Below are 26411 nucleotides of genomic sequence, written 5' to 3'. Positions count from 1 at the left end.
GCACTTTCCAATCATCTGGGAGTATGGCATTGATGGGTGCATTAGTGTAGAATAGTCTCGTGCCCAGACCCCACCCACTGCGTTGAGTAGGGTCTGGTGACATTCGCAGGAGTTCTGGGCCCTACGCCATTTTTCTTTTCTGACCAATCAGACGCCTTGATTCAGGTACAACGCGATTTGATAGGCTGGAACTAGGAAAATGGCCGACTATAGCTATGGATACAAATGCATAAACAATATGGCAGTAGAATAGTTCTAAATGATGCCTACTGCCAGAATTTTGACATGCAAATAATGGTGGGATCCTTTCGTCTACTTTACAGTTTAGCTTGCATTTTACATACAATTCTCATGTTCAAAAATTGCAACTGTACCAGTACATTACAATTTGGTGCAATTACATTAAATAACTAGCATAATGGCATTTGTTATGTACAATATGGTAAAGAGTCCTCCTAATAGTCCGTAATAACCTAATCAACTTCCTCGATGGTGGGACCACCACCACTGCTGCCACCAGAGGGAGGGGGACCTCCAGGCATCCCTCCCATTCCCTCAGGCATACCTCCTGGCATTCCACCCATTCCACCAGGCATACCTCCTGGCATACCACCCATTCCCTCAGGCATACCGCCAGCTTGGTAGAGTTTCTGGATAACTGGGTTACAGATCTTCTCCAAATCCTTTTGCTGGGCATCGTACTCTTCTTTTTCAGCCAGTTGGTTTTTATCAAGCCAGTCAATAACTTCCTTACATTTGTTGATGATCTCTTCACGTTCTTTCTCATCAATTTTGTCCTTGACTTTATCATCCTCCATGGTGCTCTTCATGTTAAAGGCATAACTCTCACAAGCATTCTTGGCAGCAATACGGTCTCTCTGCTTGTCATCCTCTTCCCTGTACTTCTCAGCCTCATTGACCATCCTCTGGATCTCTTCAGCTGACAGCCGGCCTTTGTCATTGGTAATCGTGATCTTGTTGCTTTTTCCAGTGCTCTTATCTGCAGCAGTCACATTAAGGATTCCGTTAGCATCAACATCAAATGTAACTTCAATCTGTGGTACACCACGAGGAGCAGGAGGGATACCAGTAAGCTCAAATTTTCCAAGGATGTTGTTGTCCTTGGTCATGGCACGCTCACCCTCGTACACTTGGATCAACACTCCTGGCTGGTTGTCAGAGTAAGTTGTGAACACTTGGGCATGCTTGGTGGGCACAGTAGTGTTACGCTTGATCAGTGATGTCATCACACCTCCGGCAGTCTCAATTCCAAGGGACAGTGGAGCAACATCGAGCAACAGTAGATCTTGTACTTCTTCACTCTTATCTCCACTGAGGATAGCTGCTTGTACAGCTGCTCCATAAGCCACAGCCTCATCAGGGTTGATGGACTTGTTGAGTTCTTTGCCTCCAAAGAAGTCTTGAAGAAGCTTCTGGATCTTGGGAATACGTGTAGAGCCACCTACAAGAACAATGTCATGAATCTGGCCCTTATCAAATTTGGCATCACGGAGGCACTTTTCTACAGGCTCCATTGTGCTTCTGAAGAGGTCCATGTTGAGTTCTTCAAATCGAGCCCTAGTAATGGTGGTATAGAAGTCAATCCCTTCAAACAGGGAATCAATCTCAAGGTTGGCCTGGGCTTGAGATGAAAGTGTACGCTTAGCTCTCTCACAAGCTGTTCTCAGACGACGTAGTGACCTCTTGTTCTGGGAAATGTCCTTCTTGTGTTGTCGCTTGAATTCCTTAACAAAGTGGTTGACCATTCGGTTGTCAAAGTCCTCTCCTCCGAGATGGGTGTCGCCATTAGTGGCCTTTACTTCAAAGATACCATCTTCAATGGTTAGAACAGACACATCAAAAGTTCCACCACCCAAGTCAAAGATCAAGACATTCCTTTCTACTCCGGATTTCTTATCTAGACCATAAGCAATGGCAGCAGCTGTGGGTTCGTTGATGATACGTAGTACATTGAGGCCTGCAATGGTGCCAGCATCTTTGGTAGCCTGACGTTGAGAATCATTGAAATAAGCCGGAACAGTTACAACAACATTTTGAACAGTCTTTCCCAAATAACCCTCAGCAGTCTCCTTCATCTTAGTAAGCACCATAGAGGAGATTTCCTCAGCAAAGAACTTCTTTGTCTCGCCTCTGTATTCTACCTGGATCTTTGGCTTGCCTCCATCATTGACCACTTCAAAGGGCCAGTACTTCCTGTCATTTTGGACGGTGCTTTCTTCCCACTTTCGGCCAATCAATCTCTTCGCATCAAACACGGTGTTAGTTGGGTTCATGGCGACTTGGTTTTTGGCGGAATCTCCAATAAGCCTCTCCGTATCGTTGAAGGCTACGTAGCTAGGGGTTGTTCTGTTTCCCTGGTCGTTGGCGATAATTTCCACTTTGCCATGTTGGAATACACCGACACATGAGTAGGTCGTTCCGAGGTCAATACCAACAGCAGGAGCAGTCATCTACGCAAGGAAAAAAACAAAAAAAAACAAGTTAACTTACATTCAAACACTACTCTCACTACAACAACGTACCTTCCGTTCTATTTTCTCCAAACAGGAGGGTTACTACTAGACTATCAGTTAACAGTTCGAACTGATGAAAATAACCACGAGGTGCCTTTATACTCCTCAGCCAAACAAGGTCAACCAGTTCGGTCTAGAACATTCGCTAGCACGTGTTAGTAACGCTCACGAGTTCTGATTGGCTAAATTCTCCCACACTGTTCTAGACTGTTCCAAAATTACGTCATGAAAAGTTTTCTGGTCAATTCTCTGAATATCTGCGGTTGAAAAGAAACACGGATTAAGTAAACAAGTTAGAGGTCAAAGATCTTATTAGGCAGTGATAGAAGGTTACAGCACAGTCTCTAATCTCTGCTTAAAGGTTAAACTTTCACAATAAAGTTATCTTTTGGCTTGGAAACTTGTGACTTGTATCCTTGTTTAGTATGTGTAGTACAGTGTGTGTGCTGCTTAATTGCGATGTAGCTAATCACATGTACAGCTACCCTGTACATGTCTATGACTGTGACTAGGTTTGGGTAGGGGTCCCCTTAGATAGGAGTTATTGGCCCAATGTAGGAATGACCCTGTGAGATGTCATCTTCGCCACTGCCAGTGTGAAATGTTGTATGCTGACGTGTGTGTGTGTGTGTGTTCAGTCCACTGGTTAGTCCTATTGTCCTCTCTTGACTATGTGGTCGAGAGCAGTAAGAATCCCTCATGTTGGACTTGCAAGCTAGCATGCATCACATTGTACGTATATGCCTGTAATTCCTTTATACACATGAGAGGGTGCTATCATGGGATCCTTTTCCTTGACTTAAATGGGTTGCTAAGTGCCGGTGGGTGGAGTGGCGTAGTTTTAAGTGACTTCCAGATCTAGTGCTGTTGGTGTTAAGAGATAAAAATTCCTGATGTCAAAGTTGTCTGTTGGTGTTTTCAAGGATTTGATCAGAAACATTAAATCATTCAGTTCATAGATGTACATTAATGGTAATAAATTTAGTTGTTGTAGGCAGCATGTGTGCTGACATCATAGACCAACCTATTGCAGCTGAACAGTGTTATACAGGCAAATCTTGTGATAGTATCTCGTCAGCTCTTTCTTGGGTGCAGATTATTCCGACTGACTGTCAGTTTCATTCCTGACTTAGTCGGAAGTTTAGTTACAAATGTGCAGACAAATTATATATAATCACGTTGGGACCATGTAAAGCATTTTGAACATGTTTTTGGTATAAAAGTCCTGGGTGTTGCTGTACCTACTAATAGATTCTAATCTCTCCCCCTCAACATTGTTCAAGTATAGAGTGTAGCACTGTATGCAAAAAACAATACCTACCACACAACAGATTACTATTGCACACCTTTGAACTTTGACTTGAGATGGTTCTGTTCAGAGGATATGGTCACTCTCCATTGTCATCAGCAAGGACTGGTGGTGGTACACTTATGTCTTGGAATATCTCATACATGCAGCACGGAGTTGATGGATGTATCAAATCAGTCTAGTATTACAACCTTTAGTTTGGCAAGCCACACAAAATAGTTGTACACTTGTATCATGTACAACAGTCTGGCATCAAGCATGTACATGGCATGTATCATTTTACTCCTAAGATTTGACAATTTCTTGATGCCACAAAAGTTGACCAAGTACATCGACCATTACCTTTCATTTTTACATATAGAAACCTCCATATAACAAGGGTGGGCTTTCAGATCCAATGAAAGTCCCAAAATTTTAAAGTTACATTACCAAAATCAAAGTGCAGTGTTCTTGTAACTTTGTCCCCTCCCCTGGTGACACCTATCTTATAGTGATGTATGGTTGACCTTCACATGTTGTTTTGGCAACAAAAATAGGTTTACAGAGTGCAGAGTAGAATGACATATTTCAGAATTTGAATATAAACAATTATATAATTATACAAATTTATGAATCAGCCCGAACAACTTTCATGACACCTGGCTGCTGTTGTCTTCTTTCTCAGTTTCCTGACTTAGTCCAGTTTTTAACCGTTGCAAAAATATTATTGAGTCTATAGCAACTCTCCAATGCCAACCATAGAACTTTTTCTGCCTGTGGGGAGGACAACTTTTCCTATGATCATCAATAATGTCGGGGAATTTCATGCTGTTCACTTCTTCGCTTACAGATCGTAAGAACATTGCTGCATTTTTGCGTTTCGTTTCTGGTGAATGTATCACTGATAAGTAATCTTCCACACTGCTGTATGATCTACTCCTGGATGTGACGTCGGATTCTTCATTCGTTGAAGTTTCTGGTAACAGTCTTTCGTTTACGACAGAAGAATTAGTAACGCTGTTGCCTGTCGCCATATGAAACTAAAATCCACAATCGAATTATTTTAGCTGTGCAATTAATTATGGTATTTATGTATATTTCAAATAAATATTAAAAATATTTGTGTGTTTAAAAATATATCTATATACATAATTTTATTGCTGTACAGAAGTCATTTGTGGAAATGAAGAACCAGTTTTTGACAGGGCATCTTTCATTGCTGCAATATCTAAAGGAGAATATACTTGGAAAAGAAGAAATTAAACTATATCTTACCTTCGTTAAGCCTCCTGTTTTCATCTACAAGTTCAGCATTATTTGTTGCTAGAAATATGGCATCTTGTATGGATTCCTCTAGCAGTCCACGAAATCGTTGCTCAATGGTGAGTTTTTGGGACTCAAAAGCCTCTCGGTATGTCCTGAACACCTACACACAACATACAATATGGTCAGTATTGACTACTTCTAAGTGATCCCTACACATCTACAGACCAATCATTTAGTTTCTTGGCACTGGCCACTCAGCTACAATACCAGTACCGTTGAGTTACTTTTAATAGCAAATGCTTGCATATTGGGCAATAAATTTTACTGCAAATTATTTACAGTGTCGATCAACCATGGCTGGGAACTCTTACTACATCAGTTGCACAAACGTGTAACATTCACAAAGCACATTTCACCTTAAAATGTTGCAATTGTTGTATTTCCAGTTCATCTCTCATTCTATTCTGTAATTCAACTATGTCAGAACTGAGTCTTTTCTTCTCTTCACTCAATGCTTCTATCTAGCGCACACCAGTTGTAAGCGTGGGAAGATGACTGAATTATTAGCTTACTTGTAAGGCCATCATGTTCCGTTCTGCTCGGAGCTCAATCAGTTCTGTCTCCAATTTAACTGACTCCTCCAACTTGTATGTTTCCCCTTGAGTGACCTTGAGCTGTGGATCACCATGGTAACAGAACTCAACAATGGGACTGAGTCAAAAACAGACAAAACACCCTTACACATACCGCACACACACGCATAGACAAACGAACATACTACCTACCCTTAGTTCAGCCTTTTCTTGTTCCACTTCAAGTTTTAAACTTTCCAGTCGCTCTTGTAACATCACTTGATTTTCTTCTTCCAGTTTTTTCCTTTGGTCAGACTGGAGTATAATTCTTCATACATTATTTACAAATAGAATAGTGGGAATTTACCTCAAGAATTGTCTGTAGCTCAACATTTGTTTGCAGCAGTGAAGTATGTGTCTTTACACCCTGACAATAAGCACAGCATATACATGTACCCCCAACATACTGTACAATACGCTGGAACCTGTTTATGTGGATATTAAAATGTAAACCCACCACCTGCTAATGGCCTGGTTGATATTAGGAGCAACTCACTTCTTTTTCAGCTTTTATTTTGTCCTGTATTTCTTTCAAGTCTTTCCGTAATGTTTTTGTTGCTTCATTTTCTTGTTTCAATTGGTCCTTGATGGAGTGAATTATGGCCACCTTAGCTTTTGACTCTTGTTCATCATGACCCCCTAGTGAGGGACCAAAACAGTAATTACTGAATAGCCAGTCATCATGCTTGTACAGTGAGCCCCAATAAGACCACCTCATTATAGTGACCATGTCAAAAAGGTCCCAAACATGCCTGGCCTAATTGGACAGGTTACACAGCATACACATCCACACATCCTTTTAAAATGTACACGTAATGGCAAACATTAAAACATCATCCCAAAGTACTACAGGTGTAGGCCACAGATATTCTATTGGTGAACGAACACACACACCAAACCTTGTTCTGCTAACTTTGTATATTCATTTATTTTAGTCTGCAAATCTTCTTTAAGCTTGTCTGTAAGCTTCTTCTTCTCTCGATATTCACTAGCAAGCTGTAGAGGGAAAGAAAGTAACTTCACAATCACTGCATCACTAGCTTGTGTAATACTTTGTCTCTTTCATTCTGAAGGCCAACCAATCGTTGGTGCATCTCTTGGTGTCCCTTCTTCAGTGTATCCATCACCATGTCCAATATACCCTGTATTTGGAGAGTTATTTCAACATGGTTGTACGGTATTGTTCTAAACAAAAGTGCTACAGTGGAGCATCTCCGAGACCAAGAAGTTTTGGCACACTTTTTGCTGCAATAAAAGTCTTTCAAAGACGTTTTAAAATGTAAAAATCTACAGTAACCCTATTTGCAAACAGGCATGTTAATAAAGATGGTTTTTCCATTGTGTATTTATAACGACAGCTGAAGCAAATATTTGATCCGCTCACGTATTTGTTCAGTTGTCAAATACCTCAGGCTCAGTAAATATTCAAATGCAAAGCAACTAAGCTTCTACAAATTATTGAAGTATTTGTGACTGGATTTTGGCAAGTTTGTAATTATACTTGTAATGGTTTTAAATATATATTTCCAGTTATTCTTCTAGCAAAGGTATATCTAGTGTATTTGAAGTACTACTACGGAATTTTAAATAGAGGCTTACAAATCATATCAATTCAAACAAAATAACATATTGAAACTGTTTGACTTGCACTGTATTCACTCGTTACACTATTTAAACTATTGACACACTAAATTTGATTATTCGTTTCCTATAAACAGCCTACCCTGTAAGCTGTATTTGCTATATTTGTGGAATTTTATTGGTTACATATAACTAGTGCCGATGAATATTACACACAATCGCAATATGCCAAGCCTGAACATGACATTAACTGTTTCCTGGTTTATTAACTGACCTTTCTACACAACAGTACAATTGTTATAAAAATTTCAGTGTTTGTAAGTTATTCTAATTCTACAGTATAACCAATAAAAATTTCTTACGCAGAATCCAAAAATAAAAGAGAAAAATACTCAGCCCAATTGTGATTTGGTTTGCAGGTCACCAAAAAAGAATACGTTTGCATATTAAACAATTAAAATACTCACTTTACTAGCTAAATTCTTTGTTCTTTCATCTTCATATTGTGCTGAGAGGCGTTCCTTCTCTTCCCAAGTTTCTTTCTTAGCCAACTCAAGATCTTGAATCATTTTCTAAACCATTGATAATAAAAGTTGCTTGATTTGTTTATATAATTATTTACATGTACCTCCATTCTTTCAGCTTGTTCTAAGTTGGCAGATGGTGCTTGGCCCATTGAAAATTGTCCAGCCTTCATCTGTTCTCTCAAACGGGCTATCTCCTCACGTAACTCACGAATAACTCTTGTGTTCTCATCCTATAGGAAGGACACAGCACACAGTAAGTACATGTATGTAGTGTGGAATTTTGTCAACTAGCACACCCTGAGATGTGGATGGAGCAGAGCAGTAACCATAGCAACAGTATGGATATACATCACACATATTTGCTTTCGTAACATCACATGTGATGGCATACCACCCCACATGAATGGTAGAATGGGACAGTGTTCCAAATTACAACATCAACACTAGAATAATATGAGGTCATGCAAAAATAATGGTTGCATCATATGTAGTGGCTCTTGGGTGTATGTACTGTAACACATGATACATGCACGTAATGTTTTCAGCAAGTTGTCAGACCCATAAACAGCCGGATTATAACATGTTACAAGCAGCAAACATAGCAGTAAGCCTACCTCGTTCTTTCTTGTTGTATTCTTAATATTCTTAGCTCTGTTAGCAAACTGCAATGTTGATAGTGACTCAGCATAATTGTAATCTACAGAAAGTAAAAAGTCTCTGATAGCATTAACACTTTACAAAACGCTCTGAATTTGAAACTTTCACAAAGATTCTGGCCTCAATTTATGGCTGAAAAGAGCCAACATCCACGTACATATATTACAACTAAAATTCCTGGTTCCACAATAGAGATGACACAACTATTTTCTGATAGGAATATAAAACTCACCTGCAGGTGACAGCATTGCCACCATTACAGTCAAACAGTTGCCACCAAGAGATTCCTGTAAGATACGAGTGAGTTTGGAGTCTCTGTAAGGAATGTGGGTCATCTTCTTTCTCTGGTCTGCCAAAGCATTAATAACGTTCCCTAATGCACTTAAACTGTGAAAGAAAGAAACAAATATAATACTGATACATCTAAGAGTCAGCCATCGAACCAATTTCAACATTTTGGCCAATCATACTATTCACTTTCCATTTTATGAGGAAGCCATGCAACAAAAAGAAAAGTTTTTATCTTTCAAAAATATGGTTGACTAGTTTGTTTATTTTTTACCCAGTAATGCAGACAAACCTGAAGTACGTACCTTTTATTAATGTAGGCTCCTTCTCGTAGCGTTTGGCCATCTGTGCCTGCCATATTTTGTCTCTCAGAACCTGCTAAATCAACCAGGTTAATTTTAGCAGTCAAGCCTTGTCCTAAGGTGTCATCATCGGCTCTTTGCTTCACGTGAACAATGAACACACTGTGAGACCTGTAAGGGTGTAAGACATGTTAGCATTGTAAGCATCCATACAATACAGCAACAACAACCATCCCAGTACTATCAAAAAGATGAACAGGTATCCTCTACCAATGACATTGTATTGAAACAATCATGTTTTTGTACATGTTAAAAGTTCACCATATTCACACTAAAACATGTTCTAATGTATGATGGGATATTTTTAAATCCTCAAGACTCCTCAAACACACCAATGAGTTTTCTTGATGGCTTTATTATAGCACTAATGCACCTTGTAAACAGTACACAAATGGGCATGTTGCCACAGCTTTAAATCTGCATATCAGTGACAAAATTCAATTCTATCATTAAATTAGCCTTTTCACTTTAACACTATTTTTGGTTTAAAGGGTAACCTTATTATATTATAAGTACTAATTTTTTTTGGAATTTTCAATTAGAGTAGGGACCATATATAGCACATCTATAAAAAGTACTGAAACAAGCTGAATCAGTGCACAATATTAAATCACAGTAGAACAATAAGAAGTGTTATATCCCTAATGTGTTCAAGATACCATGATGGAAATGCACAGTAGGGATATAACACTTCTTATTGTTTTACTGTGATTTAATATCGCACACTACTCCAGCTTGTTTCAGTACTTTTTAGCAATGTGCTATGGTCCCTACTCTAGTTGAAAATTCCAATTTTTTGTGTACTTGTTTGTTAACCTTTTTTGTAAAATAAAATTATGAAATGGCGCCGTGCACCCCAGCTATCAATTATTGTCTGAAAAGTGAAGTATCCATTACACTTCGTTGTCAGCTATGTTCAACCTGTTACACAGCATTACAAATCAAGAACTGTTCGAATACTACCTCTGCAATCAAAGTAGCCAATATGAAAAATACGGACAATTGTCGTTACGAAGGGAAGCCAAGCTATCGCCAAATTCACACCTTTCACTGTCAGCAAAGATGAATGGGACACGATGGAGGACACTGGTAAGTCCATGAAGAATGCATTGTCCGTACTGCGGTATGCCAAAAGGCACGTGTCCGGCTGAAGCGACGTCGAATAGTGAAAAAAAATTAAGCCTGTAGCCTTAGCTGTTATCAAGTTATGCTTGTCTGAAGTCAGTCAGTCACTAGAAAATTCCGTTCAATAAAAAAAAATCATTGCAACTTGTTGAAAGCATTTCAGGTCGATCTGAAGGCTTGTTTGAGTTTTACTTACTTAACCAATACTGCTTCATCGTCGTCAGGGAAATATGAGGCTGGTTTCTGAGTGATGTTTTTTCATGGGCCATGCCCAAACCTTTGTGGTCCCTACTATACAGTACGATATAACTTTAGGGTTAGTATACACTATTCTATACTCTTTAGTTTCTTTATGTACTTTTGGGTGTTGCCTAACTGAAACTATAGTTGAATGTGTTCACCTGAGACCTGAGCCCCACCAAATATAATAATATCAAAGAGGTGAACATGTGTTCACTCCCTACTGGAACAAGCATATTTTCATGTTGTAAACATGTTTGTGTACTTAAATAGTCCATACTAAGTGTATGGGATAATTTTTAAAGCCTCATAACTTACTAACTTGTTTTTTCCTTTATCAAAGAGCTTTTAAACAGTTTGGGTGGTTAAAGGGCTTCACAACCCAACCAAATGTTTTGGGCAGCTGGCCCATGTAACAAGAGTTACTAGCAAGAAATGAGGGCTCAGGTGAAAGCAAACTGACTATAGCCATTTTACTTATTGCATTTATAGTGGTTATTACACACAAAACTACAGTACATACAGCACTCCTGACAAGCATTTTGTTATTTCTGACTAGAGCTTGGCGGTATTGAAATTTGAATACACGGTATTAGTAACAGGAAAATATCGCGGTATATCGATATATAGTTAGCTTGTTATTGTAACTATTGCATCACTAGTATTGAAGCGGTATCATCTCAAAAACCAAAAAATATATAGTTCAGTACAAGTAAGCATGTGTTGTAATGTGACAACCTCAAGTTTTTGTTTAGGGTGTGTCTACTAAACCCATCAACAAATTGGATAATTAAACACCAAAGGCTGGGTTAAAAGCAATCCTAAACCGTATTCATCGATATACCGGTATTTCGATATATCGGTTATCAAATGCTGACATGGTATGATAATCGGTTATGATAATTTATCACGATAAACGGTATTACCGATATATCGCAGAGCACTATTTCTGACAAAATGCAAGATGCAAATTTCCCTAGGTGAAACTCAGTGATCTCAACTTATTACTTAAAAGCTTTTAATTTTTATAGTGGGTTATCTGTACACCTTTGTTATTTATATGCAGAGTCCTGTCCATAGAATGTATATACACTATTGAGAAAATACTCTAATAGAAAAGTCACTGTTTGGTGTTCAGATAACCGAGGGTGTTTGGATAACTAAGGATCTAGTATACAGGTGACTGACAACTACACTACCATACACTGCTACAACACAATCAGAATATTTGATAGTGTCATACAAATGAGTACACACTCACAAGTACCTTGAGCTATGTTCGTTCATATCAGTGGCGGCCATTCTTCTAACCTTGTTCCCTTGGTCTTGTAGTCGTGCAATGTCGCTGCCACTTCGTACCACAATCTCTGCCAAACCTTCCACATATCTAACACAAGAAAGTGATACAGTGTGTCAATGCCTGGATTGACCTGGCATACATGGACACCTTCTTTGCCATAGCAACAAACAATACATAGTAAAGTGAAATTCTGAAAAATTTTATCATTTTGCTTTCAGCCATGAATGACCATTTTCCACAAATTTCCTACTTGTTATATTAACCATGAAAGTGCTTTACTTTATACAGTGAAACTTCTAAATACTACCTGAATTAGAAAAAATCCATAATGAAGTCTGCAATGATTTTTCTCCCAACAGATTGGTTTTGTACATTTTTACTTCCATATGAGGAAAACCTCTGTATTGCAATAACAATGAGCCAAAACTTTCTTGTTCCAAAATGTCTAGTTCCACCACTATAGCCACAAGACACCATGAAGCTTGTTCATCTCACGTAACCAGACTGCATGGTCTATTGAATTTGACAGAATTACAGAGGGCAACTAATTAGATCACATAAATATATTGCATTGAGGGATGCCCTTACAAGTTAGACAAGTATCACTAGCAGGCATACTCTGTGTTGATAGCATGATACATGATTAAAGGTAAAATCTTTATACTTGTAGTGACTGCTCTGATGTAAAGTGCATCTAGTGGTGGTGCCTGTCTTAAAGTTGCCGTTGCTATAGTATCTCTGATAAAAAGACCTTTTATTGCAACATCTAACCTTTAGAAAGATTACAAATTAGGGCTGAGCGATACTGCCATTTTAGTATCACGATCGATACTAAAACCACTATTCACAATACTGAATACTTCACGATACTTACAAATAAGTCAATCATAGCTGGTGCTACATAGTGTATTCTTCAGTATTCCTGCAGGAAATCTTTAAAGTAGCATCAAACTAGCCACTATCATCCTTGTTTACAGTAACAGTTATTGTAACACATGCTTTGAAGTTATGTTATGGTGTTCACACCTCTCTGCAGGGGTAACCAGGTTATGACTTACAAGGATTCTTGAGCCTGGTACTGCATAACAAATGGCTTTTTAATGACAGTAATGTACAGGCATGGTATCATGATAGTTAATAACAAAACATCGTGATATCGATACTTTCAAAATATCGCGATATATCGCTAAAACGGTAGTATCGCTCAGCCCTATTACAAATGGTTTAATAGCTGTTTTATTAGGGTAGTTTAAGCACAGAAGATAGTTTAGAATAATGATTGTTCCAAGTAGTCATGGTAACACTGCGGTTACTTTCATTTTGTACATCTTTAGCTTTCACAAAATTTTGCAAACATATAGCACATCAACTCAATATCCTTTACATCACCATGGATTTATTGACATAAACTAGACCAAAATTTAAACTGAAAATTGGGTACTACTAGGTCACTAATGAACAAAACACTCCATTAGAACACTCCATGTACAAATTCTGATACATTTCGTCAAAACACACAGTATCAGTTATGTGCAATAAACATTCTTGTATAGTGACTGCCACACACAACTTCAAATGTTTATAACCTTGATACATAGAATTAACCCTCTTTGTAGATGGCAGTAAGGTTCTTAGGGTAATGCTTACTATCATTCACTTACATCCCCAGAGCTGGGTGTTGCCTGACTTTCATGTCTTTCCCATGAGGATTGAGTAAATCATGAACCACTTCTTGGTAGATCTAAGAACATTACAAATGTCAACTCAAATTCATACAATGTATCAGTGACTTGTTGATAAAAAAACTGACATACAAATTTTATACAGTTCAAATTGCTGTGCACAAATATTGAATACAGTGGGTGCTATCAAGAGTTAATAATAAGAACTCTGTATTAAGGACACCTTGGGACCAACCGATAGTGTCCTGATCATCAAGGTGTCCTAGGTTAGTAATAGAATGTTTGGGACCATTATCAAGTGTCCGGATTAGGAAGGTGTGAGGTGTCCTCCTTTTCAAGCATCCACATTAACAGGTTCCACTGTGCACTTAAGGCAAGCAAAGTGTGATGGACAAACTTGTCAACTAACAGCACACAAAATGGGTTACCTCAAGATAGGATACTGTGACAAGGAACTGCCTGCCTGTGGTTGACGCTGACTGGATGTGTTCAAACAAGTGTTTGTTCATCTGTTAATGCAAAACATAACACATGAAGGAAGGAGAGAAATTCACTTAGCAACCATGCACCTAGCTCCTTAATAAGACCACCTCTTATAGTGGCCACCTCAGGTCCCAAATACATAATTATAGCTAAGGTATACTTCGTGACCTCAATAATAAGACCATGAAACCATATTTTAAATCCCATAATGAGTCAACACATATGAAATTCAGATACATCAACATGTACGTATTTCTAACTAAATTTGCACACAGCTCCCTTAACACTACTACATACCAATGGTATTATTCCTGGGGCCAGGTCACTGCCTGTCATACTGTAACTCTTTCCAGCACCTGTCTGAAGTGAACAGGTAATAAATTGACATGCAGAACTTGGTCATTACTTGTCCATAAGCAAAAATGGTTGCATTGTATCCTTCCAAGGCTTTTTCCAACAATGGCTGCCCCAAATCCTCATAGACTTCAAGCTATGATACATATTATAGTATAAGGTATAGTGTGTGTGTGTGTGTGTGTGTGTGTGTGTGTGTGTGTGTGTGTGTGTGTGTGTGTGTGTGTGTGTGTGTGTGTGTGTGTGTGTGTGTGTGTGTGTGTGTGTGTGTGTGTGTGTGTGTGCATGCGTGCATGATACGTCACATGTGTGTGAACTTACAGAGTCAGAATCCCAGAAGTAGCTGTGGTCAAAAGTAAATGATGTCTCCTAAAGGAAAACATACAAGAATGTACATTGATCTCTCACAAAAATATAGTGTGCACACACACACACTACACATGTATATACACACAGTGGAGAACGTACCACTCACATACATCCACAAACCTTTGCCTGGCTACCACTAAATCCACCAGGGTTAAGGATGGTAGTATGGGTCCCATCCATCTTAATGATACACTTACACCCATCCTGCTTCTCCTTCACTACAATCAATGGAGCATTTTGTGATGCAATATTAAATACACTACAAATTGTCACCTATGAAAGGACGGCATCTAACAGCCACGCGGACATTTTCTGCGCTTTCTGAGGCCTAACCAACGAAACAAGACATGAATTCGATTAATATGATTAAATTGTAAGATTTCTCACCATGGCATTTGTTTACATCGTGTTGCACGTGATACCTGTGATCTTAATAAAGCCCACTACGTTTTAACGATGAGCACGTCTCAAGGGAGGGATACAACTGGCGCGTCTTCGTCACTACACGTCGGTCAGGGACAGCAGCTGAGCGTAGCACAGGTATAACTTGTCATACAGTTCATTAGTGCGAATATTTCCAATTCTACAGATGAACAATATTATAGAACAATTGTTGCAGAATAAAATCGCTCAACAAAATGGCGAGGGGACTAGCCTGCTGAACAACATGTGGACTGAGCAGAGAAATCAGATATCCAGCCTCACTGATGTATGTTACACTCAATATTAATGTACAGCAAAGCCTTGTTAGTCTGGGACCCAAGAATGTGACCTTGAGAGAATTGGCTGTGTTTTGGTCCTACTTAAATGACATGGTCACTAATGAGGTGATTTATTACACTGTAATGAGGTTAAGTTTGGGGTTTACTAGGTTGTTGTAACTTGCAAGTACAATGGTCTGGCCACCAAGTAAACAAGGGGTGACATAAGCACTCACTGTAGGTAGATCTGCTACTGTGGTCAAAGTCTTGACCAGCTGAAATTTCGCTTTGACCTGTGACTAAGCCTTTTTTGATCTTTGACAGGTGACTTGGCACAATATTTCAGTACTATATTTCAGTACTTTTCAATTGTGGGTTGGAAACTTTTACCTTTGACCATTGACTTGGCACAATTTTGGTAGCCTTTGACTTAGGCTTTGACTGTGGTCGCAGATCTACCTACAGTGAGTGCCTGTGTGTCACCTCCTTGGTAAACCATGCACACATTTACAAATTTTCTCATGGGTTTGTATTTGTGTCATTTCTTGTGTAGTTGTGTTGTTTTGTGATCAGCTGAGGTTGGTTAGAGGTGATTGTTCTTGTTTCATAGTTCTAAGACATCAACCAGGCATGAGGCTAGGTGTTTACTAGCCTATATTAGGGCTTGTTATCACTGACATCAGGAGCTTATAGATGGCTAATAGCAACACATTGCCAAAGACTTGGAATAATATTGGTACCAATCTCAGTTGATAATGTTGAACTAGTTCAACATATCTTTGCCGATCATGAGATGAATAATGTTGTGTAATCAACTTCCAGGTAGTGCTGAAACAAATAACAATTTTTACTATTCGATTAGTTTTGAACAAAATGCTATAAGCATTGAAAAGGCAGTAAGGTAAATGATGAGAGCTACTTTTATCTCTTCTAAAATAGATTTTTTCCAGTAAATATGTTACTTTGTTCACAATCTCAAAATGTTGGCTTCACAGTTTACTGTAGTGCTAACAAATATTCGAATAGTGTGTTATCAAATCAAACACTGGACGAATAGTTAAATATCCAAATTATCATTTCAGCTCTACCTCCAGACATGTTGTACCAAACGTAAAAGAGCAATGGCTCTTGCCAATTCTTAAGAAGTTTAAAATAAATTATTCTTCATTCAGTCAAATTGCTGTACAATACTTGATGCATCTTGTTTCAGGAGCACTGGAAATCCCCTGAAATGCCGCTAGCTAGGATAAAGAAAATTATGAAAATGGACGAAGAAGTGAAGGTAATTCTCCTCTTTGTTTATATACATATTTAACATGTCATTTGTTTAGATGATAAGTGGGGAAGTCCCTGTGCTACTCAACAGGGCCATAATGATGTTTATATCAGAATTAACCCTCAGGGCGTGGATGCAGACAGAAGATTCCAAGCGCAGGACAGTACAGGTGATATGTAGTGATAATGAAGTATGGTGAACAATTGGGTGAGAGAAGGTTGTCTTATCCTGACTACAAAACCAAACATGTTGCCTGGTGGTAAGGCTTGTTTATTAGCTGGGAAAGAAGATGTGTAAGGGCTCTGGCACAAGTGGATATGCAGTTTGTCCTTTAAAACATTCAGTACCAATCTCAGGTAAACTCTACATTTCCTTTGAGGTCAAAAGGTGCATGTGGCCATTTCTCCTCTGATTGGGTAAACAAAGTGTTAATGAACATTGTTAACACTAGTGATGCACCGATACCGATACTAGTATCGGTATCGGCCCTATTTTGGCGGTATTGGACTTGTATCGGTAAAGCTATAAATGCCCGATACCAACCGATACTTTAAATGATGTCATTTAATTACTTATCAAGATGGCAGCGTACATAGCGAATTGAACAAAAGCTGATATAAGCCATGAATTCTTTAAAAGAAGCCAACTACTAGCATTATTAGTGCAGCGGAAACTGAAGTAAGCCACGAAATAAGATTCATTGAAGCAATAAACTATTATCTTCGCGTAATTGATAGCCACAAAACCAGCAAACTGCAGTCAATGATGAAACTAGCAAATGAGTTTAGTAGGCGAAATCACGAGCTGTTTCTTGTGAGATGCCTGTGGGGTAAAGTATCGGTATCAGCCATTTATGGCCTCAAATGTATCGGTATCGGATCGGTAGTGAAAAAGTGGTATCGGTGCATCACTAGTTGACACCTGTGAAAACTTGCCACCCCTAATGGTGACACAGTGGAACATCTCAGCTGTCCAAATTAAGGGATATATGTACTACTTGTCATATATTTGGTCTCATGCATGCATACATATATCCCTTATAAAAATCTGCATGCATGCACATGCCTACATTATGTGAACATATGGTAACACTGCATATGCAAACTGAGTGTTTTGTCCAGAGGCACACATGCAATTCAGTCATATTCTGTTAGTGTATGTGTGCAGTTTACATGCAGCTGTACACATGTTGATGCCGCTAGCATGCAGCATGTGTGCAACTGTTTGCAAACCATTGTCATTATTTTGTATGCTTTGCTGTATTTAGATTCACATTAATATTGTTAAAATAAAATGAAGTAAAACAGATACACTATTCTGGTCCATAGATATAAGGTCCATCACCATGAATACAGGGTTACTGGTTGCTTCTTTGTGTACATCGTTTCTGTGCTAAGTTTTCTTTAGACTACAATGGTGAGCATTTGTCTGTCAGCTGGTTACGCTCTAGTTCTAGCATAAGAAATCTTGGCATCCCTATAATTTCATTGTACTGTTTTCTTGTATCGTTAGCGTAGTCAGCTGGCTGGTTGTGCCCAACTTTAGGTTTAGTTTTGGCATCTCTATGGTTTCTTTGTACTGTTTTCTTGCATCGTGCTGCTGTTATTTGTTTTTTCATATCACACTGCTGTATTATGTATGAGAATAGTGCACTACACATTTACTTGAACAACCCACTAATTCTGAGATCACCTGCCTGTCTAACTGGTTAATTTACAGCAATGAAGAAAATCGTGCTGAATAACACTACAGTTTGATTGCAATATGTTTGTATGACAGAGTTGTTCAATGTAGGTAAACTGCACACAAATTCCATGCAGACATATTAGAGCTCTTTCATGTTAGCAAATTATATGCACACAATAGAAGGTAACTGCTAGTTTATAAGATAGCAGACATGGGACCAAGTGCATTTAAAAGTACTTAAGTAAAGTACAAGTACTTTTGAATTTTCCAAGTACAAGTACTCCAGTAGCAATCAAGAGAGTAATTAAGTAAAGTACAAGTACATTTTGCTGTAGTAAAATATATGCTGTATTCAGTGTATTGTAGTATGTAAGTGTGCCTAGGGGGGTTGGTTTTTGTCAACTATTATCTCTCTTAAACTCTTAAAACGCACTGACTTGAACAACAGCATTGGCGACATTGTTAATCGTGGCAACATGATACACAGTAAGGTTGGGGAAGGCAGTAGAAGAATCGCAATAAGTTGTAAACTGCACCTTCATACAATTTTGATATTTTCATTGTACACCCACTGTGTACAAACTATGTACAATGTTTGCAGTACTTACAAGTACTTTAAGTACTCAAGTACATACAAGTACTTAGCAAAGTACTTGAGTATAAGTACAAGTACATTGGGGAATATTTAAGTGAAGTACAATTACTTTCAAATCTGTACTTAAGTATAAGTACTCATGTACTTGGCCCCATGTCTGTAAGATAGAGTTTTTTATATCTAAGCAAATTGCATGCAAACAATTCAATAGCCAAACAATCGAGTATTGTTGTTCTTATATTACATGCATGCAAAATACACGCTATTGGTGTGCAGTTTTTTGCTATCAAAATGCACACATTTAGTACTCAAATTGATTTTGTGTTTGCATACATTTGCAAATTGTGTGTCAAAATTTTCATGTAGCTGTGTGTGACCCTATTAATGATGTTCACTGTGCATGGCACTCGTTTTTAGTGTTGTTGCTATGGTGACTGTTGTTTCCGTAGCGAGGTGACATAGCACTGGCGATCACCAAGTGTGACATGTTTGACTTCCTCATAGACATCGTACCTCGTGAGGAGATCTTGTTTAAGATAAATAAAAGACAAGCAGCAACAGGGAATGTTACCACTAAGGTTGGTAGACATTTTGATACACACTTTATTAGTATTTCGGCAAGGGCTAATTTAGCAGATCACTACAAATTCGCCAAAGTTTAGCCTTCCATTAACCCATAGCTCCTTAGATTGTCATTTTTATAGCTGAAGTTTGATCTTGAATCCAATGTTTACTCCCACCACTGGACCTCCAGTTTCTATTGTTATATTTCCTCTTGCCTGGTGACAAATACAAACAATGTACTTGTGTGTGTTTTCTCTCTGCTAGCAACAGCCTACTGTAAACATGTTCCAGTCATTATCAGTTGAGCAATTACAGACATGTCTCCAAATGGCCATACAACAACTGATTAACAGTAACAGTGGCACTGTTGCCACCAGTGATGCTGATGCTGTGCCACAGCAGCAAGAAATAGAACATTTAACAGCTGCTGATATCCACCGGACTGTGACAAACCTCAGCACGGAGCAGATGCAACAACTCATGCAACTACAACAACAGCAAGCATCACTGTCTGTTCTCAACCAACCAAATGTTAGTTGTGTCATAAATTGAAGTATCTGGTTGTGTACATGGACACTTAGGACCAAGACTTTTGTCCTTGTATTTTTGCTGCAAAAAGAGGTTACTCTCTTTCAGAAATCAAATATGTGACCTGATCTTGGAAAACCTACCTTTTTTGGCACATTGGTCAATTTCTTGTTTTATAGCTTAAATGAGGTACTGGGTGTTCATCTATCATGTTGAAATATTAGCTAAGCATTCCTGAGATATGGCTGATTTACTGTCCTGTACATTACAAACTAACTTTTATTTTAAAATAAAGTAGGGATCCAAGCAGTGAAACAAGATGGTGTTACAGCATCTCTCGGTGGGAAATCCGTACAATTGGCATGTTATAACAATCATTTTGTTCAATGCCAAAATAGGGATTTTCCCACCAAACTATGCTGTAATACTGTCATTAATCTCTTGTTTCACTACCTTTTATCACTACTTCATTTTTAAACTAATAATTTTTTAATATACACTAGTCTGTTTGGCTTTTTTGGTGGTACAGTAGGACCTTGATTGTCTGAACAGTATTAAGTGACTGCTCTATTAGAATATTTTGTCATTAGATGAGCGTTCTATTAGAATAAGTTTATGTTCTATTAGAGTAGTTGGACCGAACTCTGTATATAAATGAATGGGTTTCATTTATCACTTTTATAATTGAACTGGCACACGAGTGTTCGGATAATGGAGGTCCTACTGTATAGCATGCAACTATACATGTGTGACTAGGGTGACTGCTGTATTAGAGTATCTTGAGTCAACCAGACGGTATGTCACTATTTCATATTTTCGTTGTGCTAGCATTATGAATGAATATAGCTAAGCCAATAATAACAGGGTGTGTCATTGTTAAGAGATGTGGTCTTGGTGCTTGATTGTTATTAATCAACCAAGATTGCGTTCATTAATTGATAGATGGTGCTCTGTACAATTCCATGTATGGCTTCTGAAGTTAGCACAGCTGGGGTTTACTAATGGATTCCCATGGTCACGAGTAATTATCAAATTAGTCTGTGGCTTATTAATCGATTTTCAATGCGTGCTGCTCCCAGTCTTTCGTGACGAAATAACCTGCCACAGATGAAGAAAGAGAGGCGATATACCTGAAGGAAGCGAAGTAAGTTTTGTATTGTGGTCTAATGAATATAGCAATCCGTAATTGACCCCGATTATCATTCCGGTTATGCAATTAAGATACAATAACTGTGGTCATAGAACAGGTACGGGTGCCTCAGTTTCTACACCTTGATACTAAAATTAACACTAGTTCGTCATTTTACACCCGATAGGCACGAAAATTTTAGGTGGGCAACCATGGTATTTGAACATTAAAAGAGCGATTGTCATTTTTGATATCACCTTTTGTGGAGGAATGGCATAGAGGTAAAGAAGACTGATTAGCACCAGGTCAAATCCGGAAGAAGAGTATCTGATAACTGAGAAACCAGAGAACAAAAGTAGAAACGCACATTTGTTTGTACAGTTTGGAGTAATGTATTTTGAAAAAATCAAGTCTCTAGGGCGTAAACTGTGGGACTGGTTCTAGTTAGAAGCAAAAATTGTAACTCGCATTCTACATAATAGTTAGACGTCAAGAACCAGGGTTCTACGGGATTTAGAAAACTTGAAGGCCCTGGGCTGTAGTGCCCGAGCGCAGCGAGGGCGCTACTAAGGGCCTGAGGGTTTTCTAAATCCCGTAGAGCCCAGTGGTTCTTGACGTCTAACTTATTTAGACTATAACTCGTTATTGTACCTTGAGTTGACAGCTGCTTGTAAATGGGCTAATTACTAGAAACAAGCCCTCTACACCTCCCTACATGGCGGGACCTCAGCGTGGCTGTTGCTACCCGTTTAAACGCGCATGCGTTGCCAATGTTACAGGCGCGTGCTATGTATCGAAGTATGGACTCATCGACTGGACTACAACTCATTGTTGCTGTTGTTGTGCCCCGACAGCTGCTTGTAAGCAAGTAATGTAGTGTTGATTAGTACAAACAAGCCCATTACACCTCCCTCTAATTCAGTATGGCTGTTACTAGCCATTTAAACGCCCATGCGTTGCCAATGTTACAGGCGCGTAATTATCGTGTTTCGTATCACCTCAGAGCGTGGTCTCTATTGGACATGACCGTGGCTCTACGAGATTTAGAGACCACGTTTTCAGCCAATCAAATTTCAGTATCAAACTTGTTGTAGTCTAAAATGAGTTAAAACATGGAATTTGGACTAAATTGTATAGTAGTGATAGCTTATTTAGAATAAAAAGAGTTAACAAAATGGTTCAATCTGTTCCCAAGTTATAACACAAAACACAATTTGTGGGAAGCCATATGCGGAACTGTACAGAGTACCCTTAAACCTTTCGTGAAGTATCTACTGAGCATAAGCCAAGTTTGCGGCATCTAAATATGCTGCTCAAGGAAAGTATTGATAGGGGAAACTAACGCTTCGATATGGTTTCATTGCAACAACAAGAAGACAATGAGCCTGATTGAAGATAAAAGAAGGTACAGAGGGCACAAACTCGTCAGAATCCCAAAAAGCACATCCCAATGGTGGGTTTGTTATTGGTAGCGTAAAATGGCAACCATGCGCTGCTTCGTTTGGCCTCTAGCTTTGCAACTGTAATCAGGCTGGCAGGCAGGCAGGCAGTTGAAAATTCGAATTCCAGTGATATTAAAAATTCTATATCCAGCTGTCTAAATGTTTTCTTGTTTGTAATGCTGTATTTGATGTAATATTATTCCGTAAAGGATAATTTTAAAGGCAGCGTTTTAGGCAGTGCAGGTCATTTTGGGGAGGATCCCTACTTAAATAGTACTACCGTAGTAATGGGTTTAGTTCTGTGAGTGAATAAGGGTGACAAATGGTGACAAATCACTTTGTTTATGAATAATTTCATCCATACCATCTGAAATACTTTAAAAGAGATAATTTAATGAAGTATTCTTGGTTCTTTTCTGCAATTAAATGGCATGTGTCATTGTGCACCTGAACAAACACCAAGTTAATTGGTATCCCACGCATGTGAAATTACTACATGGTCTGATATAATCATCCATATTTCCTAGGAAAAAAGAAGCTTTGGGGGTGAAACTTCACAGCAAGAAGATTTAATAGTTGCTTTATCCAAATGTGCAAACAAATTTAATTTTTTTTAAAGTGAAATTTTCATTTGAGACTTGAGTTTTCCCAAAAATTTTGTGTGTGCCCAAAAGGTAGGTTTTCTAATATCCAGTTACATATGGGACTGGATCTGTGAAAACCAGTCTTATCGCCCAAGACAGGAGGTTTGATATTTTCACACAAACACAAAGCTTAATGAATGCACTATCAAATTTCACTGTCACAGTCGACCAGAGTAAAGTGGTCTGCTTTTGCTGGCTGCTTTTTTTAGAGCACAGTGGCGAGCCGTACGAGTGGTCTGGGGTCTTGATGGAGCCCTGGCCAACCAGGAGATGGCTGTACAGCTCCATGGTATTGGACAATGACCTGTGCTATAAATTTCCTTTCATTTTAGCCAGTTCTGAGCCCTGAATAGTCCATAACTTGCATCCCAACACATTCCTTTTCAAATTTTGAATACCATCTTGCCTGCCTCCTATTTGTAGCTCACCTGATACAGTCAACCTCGGTTTAAAAACTATCTAAAATGGCAGGAAACTTAGCTGCTGACTACTTCAGTGGATGGTCTGGAAGGTAAGAAATTGTTGTAAAACGTGTGAAAATTTGATATGCGTAGCTACCACCATTGGCCAGCTACAACACTCTGAATATTTAAAACCAGCATTTCTCGATGCTTTTAAATGGGCAATAAGACCGGTTTTCCCAGAGACAGTCACATATATGAAGCCAGACATGTTTGGACCAACAACATAGGAACTGCTCCAGCTGGTCTGGTTTTCCCTGGACCACTTTTAAGCTACATACTGATTGGTTACTTGAATAGAACAGTCAGTGTGGTACTCTAATAGAGCAGTCTGTTATAAATTTCAGTTACCATTGGTATTTTAGTGCTTCCAATTTCAATCTATAAAGGCTGAATGTTCAATATTTCCCTCAGGGAAACCCCCTAGAAATCTTATGCTTCATATTTGTGGAGTGTGCAATGGTTTGCTCACTGTACAGTGTCTCCTGGCCAGCAGAGTATCCCATTCTAGATCTCAACCACAAGCCGGACCAGGTACAAATTGCTTCCTCACACCTGTCATAGGAGTTTTTCTTGTTATAATTAAAATGGTTTATTGAAATGTACCATAATGTGTCAATGTTGTTATAAGTCACATACTCTGAGTGTAACTCCCATACTTTCTGTAGAGGAAACTTGGCTATTTATCATACAGTACGATAGTGCTGTGTATTAGAGATCATGTGCTTTTCTGGGCAAAAATATCCAGCCTCACAATACCTACATGGTGCTGGTGCCTTGCCAGTATGGTATATAATGAAGCCCAAAAGTGCTTTCAGTATGACCTGAAATGCTTCCAATAGGTTGTTAATTTTTATTATTATTCAGTGGAATTTTCTACTGACTGACTGCCTGCCTGCCTGACTGCCTTCAGACAAATGTAAGTTATGTAACTCGATAACGACTAAGGCTACGGGCGTGATTATTTCACTACTTGATGTCGCTTCGGCCTGACAAGGCCTTTTGACGTACCACAGTACATACAATCGACATGCTTCATAGACTTACCTGTGTCCTCCTTTGTGTTCCATGTATATTTGCTGACAGCACAAGGTGTTGATTTGTGTGTGATGGCTGCCGTATACATTTGTATTGGGAATTGTCCAGGTTTTCCGTTGTGACTGAATTGATTACAGAGGTCCTACTCATAGTGTTCTTTGCTTGTAACGTTGTGTTTGAACATAGCAAACGAAGCGTAATAGCCTCAGTAATTGTTAGTTGGGGTACGCACTCAGACGAAAACAATCAACCTGGTACCATTGTTTCTTCTAATGTTGTATGCATGGGTTCACCAGTCATAATAATGTTACAAAAAAAAGCAAACAAACATGTACAAGTAAAAATTATGAATTCTAAGTTTGATTAGGGATCATGGAAATAAAAAGTATGGAAACAAGGTAAGTCTCTAACACCTGAAGATAGGACATTTAATCCCATGTGTATAGGGATTAATGTCCACTAGTATGTATTTAGGTCCCTTGTTACATTTCCTGATCCCTAATCGAACAAAATTCCTAATTTTAATTTTTACTTGTATAAGTAACTCACTCAGCACAGAATTGTTTTGTTGCAGTGGCTATCTTCAACTGTGCAATAATTCTGAAAAGTTTTGCATGGGAGCTATTGATTTTTCCTCAATAACATTAACTGTAGAATGAGCCCATAGATGGCCTCTATTAAGTAATTAATAATATGCCTGTGATTCTATGTATTATGTTTCTTTGTCATTTTCTCCAGGATGGTCACGAGTTACAACATTTACAGACACTGCACACAGTGGACACAGACTCATTACTCAACCAACAAGAAGTGGTTACTACCATAGACTACAACGTGACTGCTCCCTCGGATCACTTGGTCCCACCACAAGCATCAGTACCATCTGTCACTACGCAGCTGTCACACCAGGGTACTGGGGATCTTGTGCAACAACTTGAACGATTTCAGCAGCAACAACAGTCACAGCAGCAACACAGAGGACTGAATATGTTACACTCACTAACAGATGTACCAACTTCGTCTCCACATGACATGTGATTGATATATTAATTGAATGCCTGTTTGTATTTTGTGGGTGAATACCAGCACACACATACTCACACACAACACAACACTACACATATACAAAGCACACGTGCAACACAACACCACACTCAAAGCCACACGTGCATGTACATGTACGTATGCACCTCCACACACATACACACACGCATGCACGCATACACACACACACGCAAATGTACGTACGTTTATCAAGTGTGTCGTGTGGCCCAAGAAGCCGGCGTGCCACACTATCATGAGTATATCAACAGGAAGAAAGAAAATGCAATTTTCACACCTATGTAGCTTTGTGATCACTTATCATCCTATTGGAATCAAATTTGCTACAGAAGTGCTGGCCAGGTAGGAGAGTATGTATACCATAAATTGAAGGAAATCACTCCAGACATTTTGAGTGACCAAAATTTTGTTTTGATTTTTCTTTGTTTTTTTCTTTGTCTTCATTTCTTTTTGCAAACTTTTATTATATATAGTTCTCTTCTCCCTTGCTCTGGGCAAAACAATCATTACAAAAGTTAATAAACAAGTGCAACTCATTTATGAAAGTAACTACATACTTAGTTGCATTTTATATAACTGTAACTAAATTACATGGGA

At 38.7% G+C, this 26411-nt stretch overlaps 3 protein-coding genes across 5 annotated transcripts; 1 reads left to right on the top strand and 2 right to left on the bottom strand.

Annotated features, from left to right (window-relative positions):
* Positions 1-334: 334 nt before the first annotated feature.
* Positions 335-2701, bottom strand: LOC136238553 (heat shock cognate 71 kDa protein-like). Its single transcript, XM_066029107.1, has 2 exons — positions 2544-2701; positions 335-2471 (listed from the first exon to the last, which is right to left on the bottom strand). Exon 2 carries the CDS (start codon positions 2469-2471, stop codon positions 474-476), a length of 1998 nt encoding a protein of 665 aa, XP_065885179.1. The 5' UTR covers positions 2544-2701; the 3' UTR covers positions 335-473.
* Positions 2702-4901: 2200 nt separating this feature from the next.
* Positions 4902-15172, bottom strand: LOC136238552 (kinesin-like protein klp-20). 2 transcript variants are annotated; one of them, XM_066029105.1, is made up of 23 exons: positions 15076-15172; positions 14962-15016; positions 14809-14906; positions 14641-14688; positions 14372-14455; positions 14263-14325; positions 13911-13991; positions 13462-13541; positions 11768-11887; positions 9079-9246; positions 8718-8872; positions 8443-8525; positions 7930-8058; positions 7769-7873; positions 6773-6862; positions 6620-6716; positions 6217-6359; positions 6028-6087; positions 5874-5975; positions 5661-5762; positions 5505-5609; positions 5098-5248; positions 4902-5050 (listed from the first exon to the last, which is right to left on the bottom strand). In XM_066029105.1, the coding sequence occupies exons 1-23, from the start codon at positions 15076-15078 to the stop codon at positions 4977-4979; spliced, it is 2196 nt and encodes a 731-aa protein (XP_065885177.1). In that variant the 5' UTR covers positions 15079-15172; the 3' UTR covers positions 4902-4976. The 2 variants fall into 2 exon arrangements, with proteins under 2 accessions (XP_065885177.1, XP_065885178.1); XM_066029106.1 differs by lacking the exons at positions 14809-14906; positions 14962-15016; positions 15076-15172 and adding an exon at positions 14788-14806.
* On the top strand, positions 15078-25807 carry LOC136238555 (nuclear transcription factor Y subunit gamma-like). Of its 2 annotated transcripts, none has more exons than XM_066029110.1 (7): positions 15078-15228; positions 15278-15397; positions 16600-16671; positions 16721-16834; positions 19396-19524; positions 19781-20041; positions 25491-25807. In XM_066029110.1, the coding sequence occupies exons 1-7, from the start codon at positions 15145-15147 to the stop codon at positions 25788-25790; spliced, it is 1080 nt and encodes a 359-aa protein (XP_065885182.1). In that variant the 5' UTR covers positions 15078-15144; the 3' UTR covers positions 25791-25807. The 2 variants fall into 2 exon arrangements, with proteins under 2 accessions (XP_065885182.1, XP_065885181.1); XM_066029109.1 differs by having other exon boundaries at positions 19775-20041.
* The last annotated feature ends 604 nt before the right edge of the window (positions 25808-26411 follow it).

This window comes from Dysidea avara, chromosome 11 (assembly GCF_963678975.1).
Source record: "Dysidea avara chromosome 11, odDysAvar1.4, whole genome shotgun sequence".
NCBI classification, from domain to species: Eukaryota; Metazoa; Porifera; class Demospongiae; order Dictyoceratida; family Dysideidae; genus Dysidea; species Dysidea avara.
The sequence above is the reverse complement of the archived record's forward strand: the minus strand, read 5'-3'. Positions and strand labels throughout refer to the sequence as shown.

Coding starts and splice junctions, on each gene's coding strand:
- LOC136238553 (XM_066029107.1), bottom strand. CDS start 2,471: ATGACTGCTCCTGCTGTTGGTATTGACCTCGGAACGACCTACTCATGT.
- LOC136238552 (XM_066029105.1), bottom strand. Junction 5,976..6,027: donor AGCTACAGACAATTCTTGAG/GTAAATTCCCAC, acceptor ATTATACTCCAG/TCTGACCAAAGGAAAAAACT. Junction 5,610..5,660: donor GGAACATGATGGCCTTACAA/GTAAGCTAATAA, acceptor GGTGTGCGCTAG/ATAGAAGCATTGAGTGAAGA.
- LOC136238555 (XM_066029109.1), top strand. CDS start 15,145: ATGAGCACGTCTCAAGGGAGGGATACAACTGGCGCGTCTTCGTCACTA. Junction 15,229..15,277: donor AGCAGCTGAGCGTAGCACAG/GTATAACTTGTC, acceptor CCAATTCTACAG/ATGAACAATATTATAGAACA. Junction 15,398..16,599: donor AGATATCCAGCCTCACTGAT/GTATGTTACACT, acceptor ATCTTGTTTCAG/GAGCACTGGAAATCCCCTGA.